This window comes from Hyperoodon ampullatus (genome assembly GCF_949752795.1).
Source record: "Hyperoodon ampullatus genome assembly, chromosome: 3".
Taxonomy (NCBI): Eukaryota; Metazoa; Chordata; class Mammalia; order Artiodactyla; family Ziphiidae; genus Hyperoodon; species Hyperoodon ampullatus.
The window spans coordinates 177,293,470-177,309,426 of NC_136916.1; the positions used below are offsets into that span (position 1 = coordinate 177,293,470).

The window sequence follows — 15,957 nt, forward strand, 5'->3', positions numbered from 1 at the left end:
ATTGGTCTATAGCCAGGGTGGAGAGACTGGATTTGAGGATAGGTCTGTGTGTTGTTGGGTCTTGGTTAGCTGGAGCCCTTAAGACAAGACAAGACAAGACGAGAAAGGATGAAGGCCTGAACTTATGGCAGTGGCAGTGGGGTTGGAGAGGGAGTGATTGATTTGAGAAGAGTTGAGGAGGTTCAGTGGGGAACTGGTAGAGGGGGTGGGTGTGCAGGGATCTGGCTGGGGGTTGGCGACTCATCAAGGGCACACACTGTCTGCATGACTTATACTTGTTGAAGTTGACTTTCATCACCTGGCTGAAGAAGGTTTGTCAGGTCTCTCATCAAATTTAGGAGAACTTGTGCGAAGTTTGAGTTTTTAAGGGGTTTATTATGTTCCTATGCTTATTGTAGATTTTAATTCCAGAGAGCTGAGTGAAAATTATGTATTTATTTATTCCAGTTTAAACTTTTAGCATTTAAAAAGGAAGAGCCTAGGGGAGAGAGAGAGCCAGACAAAGAAGTATATACTTCAGAGGGAGAAAGAAACAAGTATTTAAATACCAAAATTGTTTCTGACTTCTTTGTTTTATATAGGACAAACCATTGTCATTTGAGAATTCTCAAGCCTTTAACTTAAGCGTTAAAATACTTAATGGGAGAATATTATGAGGAGGAAAAATGTTCCTTTTTTTTTTTTTTTTTTTTTTGGCTCGTGGTATCTCAGTTCTGCAACCAGGGATTGAACTCGGGCCACAGCAATGAAAGCCTAGAATCCTAACCACTAGGCCAGCAGGGAACTCGCGGAAAAATGTACTTTTTACTCTAGCTTTTGATCTGTCTTTATACTTCTGATAATTTATGGTGTCTCTAAAATCTGGGCAGTGTCCATAAGGGTTCACATCATGGCCCTGGAATCTCTTGCTCAGGTTTGACTCTCAGCTCCACTGGTCACAGGTGTGATCTTGGGCAAGTTACTTCATCTTTCTCCACCTTAATTTTCTCATCTGTAACATGGGAATAGTGATAGTACCTACCTCAGAAGGTTGTTAGGAAGATTAAACGAGCTAATGCTTGTAAAAGTGCACAGTGCCTGGTACATAATAAGCATATATATCAGTTATAACAACAGTGATAATATTATACTGTTGCTTTTCATATTGATTACATTTCTTTCTGAATGCCCCAAATCAGAAGCCAAAAATTTTGGAGTCACAAGATTATTTTTGGTCCCTAACCTAAATTTAACATAAGGTTAAATTTGTGGATGCTTAGCTTCTCAGGATATAGTGAAAGTATGGATGGCAAATCAGTACATTTAGGAATAAGAACTACCAATATTTAAAGCTTTATTCCTTTCTTTCTTCCTTCCACTGATGAGTAATCTATCCTACTGTGTATTTGGATTCCATGTGACTTTTTTGGGCCTCTCACTGCTGTGGCCTCTCCCGTTGCGGAGCACAGGCTCCGGGCGCGCAGGCTCAGCAGCCATGGCTCACGGGCCCAGCCGCTCCATGGCATGTGGGATCTTCCCGGACCAGGGCACGAACCCGTGTCCCCTGCATCGGCAGGCAGACTCTCAACCACTGCGCCACCAGGGGAGCCCCTGAATTTAACTTTTAAAGCAAACAAAGCAGCCATCTTATTTATGAGAGCTAATTTGAGATTAAGGTGGTTTGATAATATGGAGATATTAGTGTGGATATAATGACCCTATAGCACTCTATACGGGATTATAATTTTTTTTAAACCCTGAACTCCCCGATGGTTTTGGGGGGGAGTCTTTTTTTTTCCCCCCACACCACGTGGCATTCAGGATCTTAGTTCCCCAACTGGAGATGAACCCACACCCCTTGCCTTGGAAGCATGGAGTCTTAACCACTGGACTGCCAGGGAAGTCCCAGGATTATAATTTTTTAACTACAGTTTTCCTGTCAGGAACTTGAACAAGAAGGTAGCATTTGATTCATAGCTTATTATGACATTACTGCCATTTTCTTTCTTTTTTTTTTTTTTTTTTTTTGGCCATGCCATGCGGCTTGCGAGAAAATTATTTATACCTTCTCTTATTTTTCTGTATCAGATTCTGCAGAGATTAGTCTCTTAGGGGTTTTTTTGGCTTTGCTAATCCCCTTTTTATATCTTTGTTTCGTGTTTCTTTCATTTCTGCTGTTCGTTGCCTGCCTTCTGCTTTCCTTGGATTTACTCTGTTGTTCCTTCCATGTTCTTAAGTTGTATGCTTAGCAAAGTTAATTTTTAGCCTCTCTGATTTTATGCATTTACAGGTATACATTTTTTTGTAAGCTACCTCTTTTATTGTTTTGCGTAAGTTCGTAGTCTTTTACTGTTGAATTTTAAGTAATTTTATTTATTTTTTGTCGAGATTTCATCTTTGAGCCAGGGTTATTGAAGAGTATTTTATCATTTTTGAATGTATGAAGACTTTTGGTTTATTTTTTAAATTATTGGCTTTTAATTGCATTGTGGTTAGAAAGTATAATCTGTATGTTACCTATTCTTTGAAATGTGCTTAGAGTTGTCTTATAGCCTTGGACATACATGGTCATTTTTGTAAATATTTTGTGAATTTGCTTATGAAGAATGTTTATACCCTAATTATTAGATGTATCCTTCAAAGTATGTCCAATAAATAAAACTTGTTCATTGTTTTTAGATCTTTTTTTTTTTTTTTTTTTTTTTGGCGGTACGCGGGCCTCTCATTGTTGTGGCCTCTCCCGTTGCGGAGCACAGGCTCTGGACGCGCAGGCTCAGCAGCCATGGCTCACGGGCCCAGCTGCTCCGCAGCATGTGGGATCCTCCCGGACAGGGGCACGAACCCGTGCCCTGAGAGCCCAGGCGGACTCTCAACCACTGCGCCACCTGGGAAGCCCTGATTTTAGATCTTATATATCTTTTTTGTTTGGACTGTCAACAGAAATGTTTAACTCTCCCAGTATGATGATGTAGTTGTCATATTTCCATTCTTCCATCAATTTTTATTTTGAAACTTCTTTATTTAGGTACATATAAAATTATAATTGTGATGTCATTTTACTTTATCTTGTCCTATTCTTGAGGTTTTTTGGTTGCTTTTTTGTTTGGTTTCTTCCAGTGTTATTGAGATATAATTGACATGCAGAACAGTATAAGTTTAAGGTGTACTGCATAATGATTTGACTTACACAATAAGTTTAGTGAACATCGATTATCTCATATAGATACAAAATTAAAGAAATAGAAAAACATTTTTCCTTGTGATGAGAACTAGGCTTTGCTCCCTGAGCAGCTTTCACTTACACGGTGCAGCAGCGTGCATTGTATGGATCATGTTGTGCAGCACTTCCCTGGCACTTATTTGTCTTACAAATGGAAGTTTTTACCTTTTGACTGCCTGCATCCAGTCCCTCCCTCCCCCCAACCCCATAACCCCAAATCTGATCTCTTTTTCTATAAGTTTGTTTTTGAATAATTGACCTACAATACTATATTAGTTCCTGTTACACAGCATAGTGACTCAGTATTTCTATACATTTCAAAATGATCACCACAGTAAGTCTAGTAATTAGAGTATGTCACCATATACAAAGATATTACATAATTACTGACTGTATTCCCCACACTGTACATTTCATACCCGTGACTGACTACTTTGGGGCTTCCCTGGTGGCGCAGTGGTTGAGAGTCCGCCTGCCGATGCAGGGGACGCTGGTTCGTGCCCTGGTCCGGGAAGATCCCACATGCCACGGAGCGGCTGGGACTGTGAGCCGTGGCTGCTGAGCCTGTGCGCCCGGAGCCTGTGCTCCGCAACGGGAGAGGCCACAACAGTGAGAGGCCCACGTACCGCAAAAAAAAAAAAAAAAAAAAAAAGTCCTTATTTTTATTTATTTATTTTTATTTGGTTCCCCTGAATCTTAGTTGCAGCACGTGGGCTTCTTAGTTGTGGCTTACTGGCTCCTTAGTTGTGGCATGTGAACTCTTAGTTGTGGCATGCATGTGGGATCTAGTTCCCTGACCAGGGATTGAACCTGGGCCCCGGGCATTGGGAGTGCAGAGTCTTAACCACTGTGCCACCAGGGAAGTCCACTGTTTTTTGGATGTTGAGTTGTATGAGTTCTTTGTATATTTTGGATATTAATTCCTAATCAGATAGATCATTTGCAAATATATTCTCCCATTCAACAGGTGGCCTTTTAAAAAAATTGTTGATAGTTTCCTTCGCTGTGCAAAAGCTTTTTAGTTGAGTGTAGTGCCATTTATTTTTGTTTTTGTTTCCGTTGCCTGAGGAGACATATCAAAAAAATTACTAAGGTCAATTGATGTCAGAGAGCTTACTGCCTGTGTTTTCTTCTAGGATTTTTATGGTTTCAGGTCTTACATTTAAGTCTTTAATCCATTTTGAATTTGTTTTTGCGCATGGTTTGAGAGAGTAGTCCAGTTTGATCCTTTTGCATACAGCTGTCCAATATTTCCAACACTGTTTATTTTTTAAAATTTATTTATTTACGGCTGTGTTGGGTCTTCATTGCGGTGCATGGGCTTCACATTGTGGTGGCTTCTCTTGTTGCGGAGCACGGGCTCCAGGTACACGTGGGCTTCAGTAGTTGTGTTGCATGGGCTTGGTTGCTCCACAGCATGTGGGATCTTCCTGGACCAGGGCTTGAACCCATGTCCCCTGCATTGGCAAGCGGATTCTTAACCACTGCACCACCAGGAAAGTCCCAGTTATGGGTTTTTTAAGTTGCTTGTTTGTTGCCCAAGTGTTTTTAGGCACTAGATCTGTGGTGATGTGCCTCACTGTAATTATATTGGGTTAGCCAAAAAATTCCTTTGGTTTTTAAGTAAAAATAAAAGACACATTTTTCATTTTCACCAAGAACTTTATTGAACAGCATATTCACCGTTTTGTTCCACTACCTTCTGCCGTTTTTGAGGCAACTTCATAGTTGCATCTTCCCAAAACTTTTTATCTGTTTGAGCAAAGAACTGTTCCAGGTGACTTTTACAGTCTTCCAGGGAATTAAAATTTTTTCCATTAAGAGAATTTTGTAAAGACCGAAATAAATGGAAATCCAAAGGTGCAATGTCTGGTGAATACGGCAGATGAATCAGAACTTCCCAGCCAAGCTGTAACAGTTTTTGCCTGGTCATCAAAGAAACATGCAATCTTACGGTATCCTGATGGAAGATTATGTGTTCTCTGTTGACTATTTCTGGACGATTTTCGTCGAGTGCTGCTTTTAGTTGGTCTAATTGGGAGCAGTACTTGTTGGAATTCATCGTTTGGTTTTCTGGAAGAAGCTCACAATAGAGGGCTCCCTTCCAACCCCACCGTGTACACAACATCACCTTCTTTGGGTGAAGACCGGCCTTTGGTGTGGTTGGTGGTGGTTCATTTTGCTTGACCCACGATCTCTTCCATTCCACATTGTTGTACAGTATCCACTTTTCATTTCCTGTCACAGTTTGTTTTAAAAACGGAACGTTTTCATTACATTTAAGTAGAGAATCGCATGCAGAAAATATGCTCAAGAAGGTTTTTTTCGCTTAACTTACGTGGAACCCAAACATCAAAGTGATGAACATAACCAAGTTGGTGCACATGATTTTCAGTGCTTGATTTGGATATTTTGAGTATGACGGCTATCTCCCGCATGGTATAATGTTGATTGTTCTCAGTTAATGTCTTGATTTGATCGCTATCAACTTCAACTGGTCTACCCGACCGTGGAGCATCATCTAGCGAGAAATCTCCAGCACGAAACTTCGCACACCGCTTCTGACACTTTGGATCAGTCACAGCACCTTCTCCATACACTGCACAAATCTTTTTTTGCGTTTCAGTTGTGTTTTTACCTTTCTTGAAATAGTAAAAAACATGATATGCCGAAAACGTTTTTTTTCTTCCATCTTCAATATTAAAATGGCTACACAAATTCACCAATTTTGATTTTTCTTCTTAAATGCACACTGATATGATAGCTGCCACAATACAGTCTAACAAAATTGTTTTGAATGAAGTTAAAGACAAGTAAGCGCTACTAGAGCCATCTTAACGGAAAACACAGAACGAACTTTTTGTCTAACCCAATACTATGAAATTGTAAGAGTGAGATCAAATTTACTGAAACTGAGTGTGATTTTTGCTTTCCTTTATTTCCATTATAGTGGATGTCACTGTAAGAGCTCAGAGTTCTTTAATTCTGAAGATATATTTAGTTTACTCTTTGTAAGTAATCTGTGCAGCTTTTCCACTTTTTTAGGAAATGAGCATAAGAGATATTATAATCATGAAATAATTCTTCACAAGTTTTAAATAAATTCCCTTACTGTTTTTCTTTAAAAGAGAATTTAATCGTGTAAGTAGTATTTGAATGCATTCTTATGAAGAAAATCCAAACAATAAGGAAGTATGTGGAGCAAAAAGCACAAATTTCATTTTTTCCTCTCAATTCAGTGCTCCCACTTCTTTCCTAGGATTTATCCACTATTTAAATTTACTGGGTGGTTTTTCTTACCTACAGTTTGATATTTTCGCTTTTTAATTCATTTACTCATAAAGAAATACACATGCTAGAAACAAAACAGGTGTTCTCACTTTTTTAATAACGGCTTTACTGAGACATAATTCACAAAATGTACAATTCACTTGTTTAAAATGTACGACTCAGTTGTTTTCAGTATATTCACAGAGTTGTGCAGCTGTCAGTACAATCAATTTTAGACCATTCTTATCATCCCATAAAGAAATTCTCTACCCATTAACAGTCACTCTCCATTTCGCCCAAACACCCCACCCCCTCTAGCGACCACTAATTTACTTTCTGTGTCTATAGAATTGCCTATTCTGGACATTTCATATAAATGGAATTGTATAATATGTCGTCTTTGTGTGTGTGACAGGGCTGCTTCACTTAACATGATGATTTCAGGTTTTATCCATACTGAGCATGGATTAGTACTTCATTCCTTTTTATGGCAATATAATATTTCATTATGTGGATATACTCAATTCTGCTTATTCATTCTTCAGTTGATGTACATTTGGATTGTTTCCACCTTCTGGTGCTTATGAGTAGTACTATGAAATTTGTATACAAGTTTCACTTATTTATTTATCTGTTTATTTATTTATTTTTTTATTGGCCGTGTTGGGTCTTCGTGGCTGCCCATGGGCTTTCTCTAGTTGCAGCGAGTGGGGGCTACTCTTTGTTGTGGTGCGCAGGCTTCTCATTGCGGTGGCTTCTCTTGTGGAGCATGGGCTCTAGGTGCGTGGGCTTCAGTAGTTGTGGCACATGGGCTCAGTAGTTGTGAGCATGGGCTTAGTTGCTCCATGGCATGTGGGATCTTCCCAGACCAGGGCTCAAACCCGTGTCCCCTGCATTGGCATGCGGATTCTTAACCACTGCACCACCAAGGAAGTCCCTATATACAAGTTTTTATGTGGACATATGTTTTCATTTCTCTGGGCTATATACATAGGAATGGAATTACTGGGTTATGGTAACTGTGTCTAACCTTTTGAAGAACTGCTAGACTGTTGTATTTTCTCTTTCTTTCTTTCTTTCTTTCCTTCCTTCCTTCCTTCTTCCTTTCTCTCTTTCTCTCTTTCTTTTTCTTTTTTCAAATATTTATTTATTTGGCTGTGCCGGGTCTTAGCTGTGGAATGCAGAATCTTCATTGCCACATGCGGGATCGTGTTTTAGTTGCAGCATTCAAACTCTTAGTTGCGGCATCCCCTGACCAGGGATTGAACCCAGGCCCCCTGCATTGGGAGCACAGAGTCTTAGCCACTGGCCCACCAGGGAAGTCCCTAGACTGTTTTATTTTCTGTATTTGATTTCTTTGAATATCCATGCTATGATTTAGCTAATTCCTGTTGATGGACTTTGAAGATTTTGCTGTAGCACAGTACCATAAACAGCGCTGTAGTGAGCATCCATCTTAGAGTTCTCCAGAGAAACAGAGCCAGGGATGTAGGGGTATGTGTGCAGACATTTATTTTAAGCTGTTGGCTTATGTGACTGGGTGCCCAGCCAGTGTGAAATTTGTAGGTCAGGTCCTACAAGGAGAAGCTGGGGCTTCAGTCTTGAGGCACAGTTTCTTCTGGGAAATCTCAAGTTTTCCTCTTAAGGCCTTTTAATTGAGTGGATGCGACCCACCCACAAGATGGAGGGTTATCTTCTTTACTTAAAGTCAGCTGATGTAGATGTTAACCACAACTACTAAATACCTTCACGGCAACACCTAGATTAGTGTTTGATTAAATGACTGGGTGCTGTGACCTAGCAAAGTTGACACCTATCTTAAGGAATCTCTAGGGCAGGTACTTACGAACTTTAAAAAAGTCTCCCCTGGTGAATTATACACGTACTTAATGAAACAATATGCTGGTGTTTTCTATTTTTATTCTTTTTTTTTTTTTTAATGCTGGTTAGGACCCAATAAATTAATTTAAATTGGCCTGACCTGCAATTTGAAAAACATTGCTATTGGTACATGTATTATATCTAGAAATGGGTTGCAGGGTATCCGTACTTCAACTTTCTTATACACTGCCAGCGTCGTCTAAAGTAGTTGTACATTCCCACTGGTAGTGCAAATTCTCTTTCATTTTGCCCTTGATGGCAATTGGTAATTTCAGTTTCTTTGTCATTCTTCTGCTTCCTTCCAGGTAGGGAAGGTTTTTAACACTTGGTAAACAACTTTAAACAAGGAGAGTGTTGTGAATCACTATGTTGTACAACTGTAACTTATATAATATTGTACATCAATGACACTCAATAAAAACTGTATTAAACAAGGAGAGCAGCTGCAGAGTTACTGACACCTTCAGCAGACACCAGTGTCTGTCCAGAAATGAATGGCATTGCTTTGTTTTCATTGTATTTGTGTTCTTCAATTTGCATACAGCAGAATGGACTGGTTTTTGGTGTCCGTATTTGTGAGTGTTAAGGCATGTGTAGTTTCATATAACCACCATGCGCAACTGGGATACAGAGCAGTTCCATCTCCTCAAACAAGGGCCTCATACAACTCGTAGCCTTCCTCCCACTCCTAACCCCATTGATCTGTTCCCTACCATTATAGTTTCACCTGTTCCAGAATGTCATATAAATGGAATCATACAGTATGTAACCTTTTGAGACTGGCACTGAGTATATTCTTTTGAGATATGGCCATGTTGCTGCATATATCAATAGTTCATTTATTTTGTTCATTTATTTTGAATGCTGGGTAGAATTGCAGTGTATTAATCTTTCCAGTTTAACCTTTTACACCTTGAAGGACATTTGGATTTTTTTCCCAAAGTTTTGACGATTGTCAATAAAGCTGCTATATATAATTATGTGCAAGTTTTATTGTGAACATAGGTTTACTCTATAGGGTATATAGCTAAGCGGGATTGTCGATTCAGTCGTTTGTTAAATATAATTATATCTTTAATTAAAACTGCAAAATGCCTCGAGTGACTGTATCAGTATCCACTGACCCAGCACTGCATGGAAGCTTCAGTTGCTCCTTGTTCTCGTCAGCACTTGGTATTCTCTGTTCCTTTTATTTCAGGAGTTCTAATAGGTATACATTGGTTTCTCACTGTGGCTTTAATTTGCATTTTCCTAATGGCTAATGATGTTGCTTCTCATGTGGTTATATGCCATCTTTGGTGAAATAGTTATTCACATCTTTTGCCCACTTTTCTAAAAATTGAGTTATTTTCTTATTGTACTTTAAACGTCTTTTTTTTTTTTTTTTAAATCTTATTGCTATTATTTTTATTTCTTTATTATTGAATTGAACATTGGTATTTCACTCTATGTACACTGCCTGTTTATCTCTATGCCGCCCTTTATCTTTTTTTTTTTTTTAATTAATTTATTTATTTTTGGCTGTGCCGGGTCTTCATTTCTGTGCGAGGGCTTTCTCTAGTTGTGGCAAGCGGGGGCCACTCTTCATCGCGGTGCGCGGGCCTCTCACTGTCGCGGCCTCTCTTGTTGCGGAGCACAGGCTCCAGACGCGCAGGCTCGGTAGTTGTGGCTCACGGGCCCAGTTGCTCCGCAGCATGTGGGATCCTCCCAGACCAGGGCTCGAACCCGTGTCCCCTGCATTAGCAGGCAGATTCTCAACCACTGTGCCACCAGGGAAGCCCCTAAACGTCTTTTATATATTCTGGATACAAGTCCTTTGTCAGATACAGTGATTTGCAGGTGTTTTCTCACAGTCTAAATTTTTATTAAGCTCAGTTTACCATTTTTTAACTTTTATGGATTGTGCTTTTGGTGTTGTATCTAAGAACTCTTTCCTCAACCAAGTTCATGAAGATTTTCTCATGTTTTTTTCGTAAAAGATTTTGTCGTTTTAGGTGTTACACTTATATTTAAGATCCATTTTGAGTTGAATTTTTGTAAGGTATGAGGTATAGGTTGAGTCTCACTTCTTTTGCATATGGAGATCCAATTTTTTGTTTTTTTGTTTGTTTGTTTTACTTTTTGGCTGCACTGCAGGGCATGCAGCATCTTAGTTCCCCAACCAGGGATTGAACTTGCGCCCCCTGCAGTGGAAGTGCAGAGTCTTAACCGCTGGACTGCCAGGGAAGTGCCTCCAATTGTTAAAATACCCTTTGTTGCAGGAGTCCCCCACCCCCCCAGCGCCGCACAGCGGGAGGTGAGCGCATGACCGCCTGAACCGTCCCCCGCCCCCGTCTGGGGAAAACATTGTCTTCCAGGAAACCGTTCCCTGGTGCCGGAAAGGTTGGGGACCACTGCCTTGTTGAGAAGATTATCCTTTCTCCATTGAGTTACTTTTGCCTCTTTGTTGCAAATCAGTTGACCATATTTATATGGGTTTATTTCTGGACTGCCATCTGTTCCATTGGTCTGTGTGTCTGCTCTTTTACCAGTACCACACTGTCTTGAATACTGTACTTTTCTATAGTAAGTCTTTAAAGTAGAGTGGTGTAAGTTTCCAGCTCTGACCTGGCTATTCTGGGCTCATTTGCCTTCCCCTTTTACATTATCTTTTTGTCTATGTCAGTATGGACTCACAGATTATTATTTTATTACTCCATGGCTTCATGGATTATTATTTTATTACTGTCATTTATTTTGTTGCTCAAGTTATCCCAGATCTGACCAGTGGGAGGTAGATTCCGTCGTTCTTTGAACACTTCCCTACCTCCTGGCATAACAAAATTTTCCAGGGTCTGTTGCACTTATCCTGTCCTAGCCCTGGAATCAACCATTTTTCCAAGGAGACCTAGTTTCTTTTATTGTAGAACGGCATTCAGAGACCAACGTCTGGGAGCTAAATATGCTCATTTTTTGCTGGGTTGTCATTGTATCTAGACCCTTGCAGTGGTCAAAGCTGGGATAAATAAATGTATTTATGTATGCAAGTATACAGGTATACACACATCTGTATTTCTATTTATACTGAAAATGATGAGCTCTTACTGTAACCATCTATTTCTGTCTAGCACCTCAGAATTCTTTCTATCCTCCCCCTTCTGTATCTGTAACTCTTTCACTCAGCATAATTATTTTGAAATTCATTCATATTGTGTGCCTAAATAGTTCATTCCTTTTTATTGTTGCATTTTATTCCATTAAATGGATATACCACAATTTTAGGAAATTGCCAGGCTTTCCCCCCAAAGTGATAGTACAATTTTACATTCCCACCAGCAGCTTAAGAAAGTTCTGGTTTCTCCACATGATCGCCAAACTGTGGGTATTGTCAGTCTTTTTAACTTTATACTTTGTAATAGGTACGTGGTGATATCTCTTGTGGTTTTAATTTGGCTTTCCCTAATGACTGTTGATTTTTAATATCTTTCCATGTGTTCATTTGCTATCCATATACCATCTTTGGTATTTATTCAAATCTTTTGCCCATTTGTTAACAAATGGGTTATTTCTTATTGTTGAGTTCTGAGAGTTCTTTATATATTCTGGATACAAGTCTTTATCAGATCTGTGGTTTATAGTTATTTTCTCTGTCTTTGGCTTAGCTTTTCATCTCTTCAGTAGTGTTATTTGAAAAGAAATTTTTAGCTTTGATGAAGTCCAATTTATGAAGTTTTTTCTTTTATGGATTGTGCTTTTGGTGTTATATCTAATAGGATCTTTCTAAACCTAAGATTAAAAAGAATTTTCTCATGTTTTCTTTTACAAGTTTCATAATTTGGGGTTTTATATTTAGTCCTGTCATTAATCTTGAGTAAATTTTTATATGTGGTATGAGGTATATAGATCTCCATTAATTTTAAAAAAATATGAATATCCATTTGTTCAGGCATCATTTGTTGAAAAGATTATCTCCACTGAATTTTACCTTTGCACTTTTGTGGAAAAATCAGTTGATCTTATACGTGTGGTTCTGTTAGAACTCCATTCTATTCCATTTCTTTCTCTGTGTGCCAGTACCACACTGTGTTGATTACTGGATCTTTGTAATTACTTAGTTTCGATTCAGGCAGTATATGTTTTCCAACATTTTTTTTCAAAGTTGTTTTGGCTATTTTAGGTACTTTGCATTCCTGTATGAATTTCAGAATGTTTGACAATTCCTACAAAAAAGTATACTGGGGTTTTGATTGGGATTATGTTGAATCTGTAGAGCAATTTGGGGAGAGAATGCTGTCTTAATAATATTTAAGTCTTTTGATCCGTATACATGGTATATCTCTTCATTTACTTAGACCTTTAGTTTCTCTCAAATGTTTTACAGTTTTTCAGTGTATATGTCTCATCACATCTATCCCTAAATAGGGGTATTCTTTCATTTTAAGTTTTGATTAATTGCTTATATATAGAAATTGAATTGATTTTTTACTGTTGATCTTGTTTCCTGCAACTGTGCTGAAATTCATTTATTCTAGCAACTTTTTGTAGGTAGTGTAGATTTTCTACAGAGATGATCATGTCATCTGTGAATAAAGACAGTTTTAATTCTACTTTCCCAATGTAGATTCTTTTATTTCTGTTTTGACATTTGATTTTTATTTGAAATACAGCAAAGCCTGTATTCCATGGGTGGTCCCTCCCCACACACGTATTTGTTGACTTTATTTTACTTGTAGACTATGTGTGGCGTTAACATTGTTCTAGAAGTCAGAACCGTATCAAAAGGTAGTCACTCCCATCTTTTCATCATATTCCTGTCTCCTGCCTGTTCATTACACCTTGTTCCCACCCAGCATGTAAATTCCACCTTCAGTCTTGCCTAATTCATAGTGTTCACACTTTGGGTCTTTCCCTCCCGCCATTCCATCATTTTTCTTTAAAGTAGCTGCCCCACAGATTTGAGCAAAAGTGTAGAAATTCTTTCTTTATAAAATCTAGAACACATTGATATACAAAATTAAATAAAAGATAAGGTTAAATAAAAGGTCTGGCAATTTCATAAAAGCAGGAATTCTTAAACCAGGCTTTATGAATTTTATAAAAGTATGTTTATATTGGGGTGTGTGTGTGTGTGTGTGTGTGTGTGTGTGTGTGTGTGTTTATGTTTAGTTGAATTTTTTTTTTCTGGAAGTAGATTCCATAACTTTCATCGTGTTTCAGAGGAATTTGTTTAAAGGAAAAAAAGTCAAGAAAGAGAATGCCTTTAGAATGAATGAGTTTGGGTCTAAGCAGTCTAAAGGCTGGTTAGTGAGCCTCTCTCTTCAGTCTGTTGTACCTTTGGAAGATAGTGTTTTAATTGGCTCTGTTGTAATATGTGACTTGTTTGTGGTTAATCCAGTAGTACAGTCAACTCAACACCCGGCACTTGTAAACCTTTGACCTACTGTTTTGTATCACAGATTTTTAAGAATTTGAATGCACTTCAGACGTTTCCTTTCAGGTTAAATCTTTTTAATGGTACTCTTTATGAAAGTTGTTAAAAGAATCTTTGGATTCCTGCTGTCAAGTCACTAAAATACCCAGTCCCTAATGGTAGTGAAGGGTAAGGTTATTCAAAGCACACATGAAGAATTCGTCGTTTAAAAGAATATTTGAGCAGCTTGCCACATGCAGCTCCCTTTTTGTGTGACCCCATCTGGGAGCAGAGTGGCAGAGTGTATGGTGCCTAAACCCTCGGGCCCTGTCGCCACCCTGCCTCACGTCAGCCCAGGTCTGCCTCCTAGTGGCTGCTAAGGACCTGTTTAGTTTCCTCACCTAACAAGTGAGACTAGTAATCCTACCTACCTCATACGACCTGTTTGTGAAATAAGTAAAAAGTTAGGTAGAAAAAGACTTAAAAGTAGAACTATTTCAGCAAATTCAGAGCCTCCCCACCCGCACCCTCACCCTGTGTTAAATGTGCGGGTTCCATTGGGGCCGACTCCAGTCGAGGGGGGGTGATATCATCATCTTCCGAGGTCTAAAGAAGACCAGAGTGGTGTGGTTTTTTGAAAATCTATACATGAATGAATATTTTATTATAATTAAAGACATTAATTTAGATGTATTATGAATAGTTTGTGGGGTTTTATCCTTTTTCTTTTACACATATACACAGTCATAGTTACAGATTAAATTATACAGTATCTTTTGTTTGACTCAAAACAATACAGGAATGGATCTGCTCTCACCACTCCTGTTCAACATTGTGTTGATGGTGCTAAGTTAAGGAGAATCTAAATAAATGGAGAGACATACCATGTTAATGTGTTGAAAAACTTAATTTGTGGGACTTCCCTGGTGGTTCAGTGGTAAAGCATCTGCCTTCCAATGCAGGGGACATGGGTTCGATCCCTGCAGAGTGGTGGTGTTGTCGCTTGTTATGTCTGTCAAATTATAATGAGAATTTTCTTTTTTTATTTCTACAAAGCCAAACTAGCAAGACGCAGTCAAGAACGAGACAATCTTGGCATGCTGGTCTGGTCACCTAATCAGAATCTATCAGAAGCAAAATGTAAGTTTTAGATCACTTTTATTTTCCACCTTTCTTATTTACTGCAAACTTTTAAAGTTACCTTTGTAGGTAAAAATCTCCCTATATATTACATTTATTTTACATTTTTAAAGTAAAATTTTGAAGAATTTGAAAGTGTGTTCTTTATTGTGGCCTGTCATAGTGATTTAAAGATTCTTAAGCTGTGGTTTCATAATCTACTTTTTATACAAAATGCTGTACCAGCTAATATTCTGAAGTAACTAGGAGGAAGGGTTCAGAGCGGAAAGAAAATTATAATGTAGTGTGTAACTCCTTCAGCTGGGGATTTATAGATTTATTGATATAAAGATGAAGAGTTTAACAAATTTCTAATTGGAAGGATTACAAAGGGCAAATGTATGTTACTGGAAACAGGTTTTATACTGTAAGACTTCATCCTAGCTAGAAGTAGAACTTTTGAATTGGCTCTTTGTTTTGTGTTTACATTTTTGTTAGAATGAATATTCTGAGCTACTTTGGGTTTTTTTGGGGGGGGGCGGGTAGGGGTCCTAGAGCTATTAGAAAGATTAATTGTATTTTCAGAGTTTGCTTTTTCAGTTTTTTGTCCCCTCTGCTCAGATGATACCGTGCAAGAATAATTTTATATTTGATATATTGCCGTAAGTCTTTGCCATTTTCAAAGTTTTTGTTTTCTTCATAACTTAGAGAAGAAAAAATAAATTCCCCCTTTTGAGAATTTTTCAGTGGTGGGGGTGGGTGGTCCACGGATGGAATTTAGGGTGGTTTGTGAACTCGTAAATCACAGGCAAAATTTTTTTTGGTGTATGTACGTTTTCCTGCAGAAAATTGGATTTTTTATTTATTTTTTATTTATTTATTTATTTTTTATTAGTTTCTGCTTTATAACAAAGTGAATCAGTCATACATACACATCTGTTCCCACATCCCTTCCCTATTGCGTAGAAAATTGGATTTTTAAAGGGCTCTTTGACAAAGATAGGATAAGAATCAATGCTCTAAAACGTGGTAGGGCTTAGAAAGCCCTCAGTGGTAAATGATGGCCAGGAAACATAAGTTGTGAATAAAGGCTGGAACT

General features: G+C 38.4%; 1 protein-coding gene across 2 annotated transcripts in view; it reads left to right on the forward strand.

Moving 5' to 3' along the window:
- The window catches only part of RCOR1 (REST corepressor 1), a gene marked incomplete at both ends in the record, with an annotated part of 112,959 nt that overhangs the window by 59,022 nt on the left and 37,980 nt on the right, over positions 1 to 15,957 (forward strand). For both annotated transcript variants that reach the window (XM_079699810.1, XM_079699811.1), the window contains one exon: positions 14,796 to 14,879. In XM_079699810.1, coding sequence (XP_079555936.1) covers positions 14,796 to 14,879 — 84 coding nt within the window. The remainder of the gene's footprint in view (positions 1 to 14,795; positions 14,880 to 15,957) is intronic.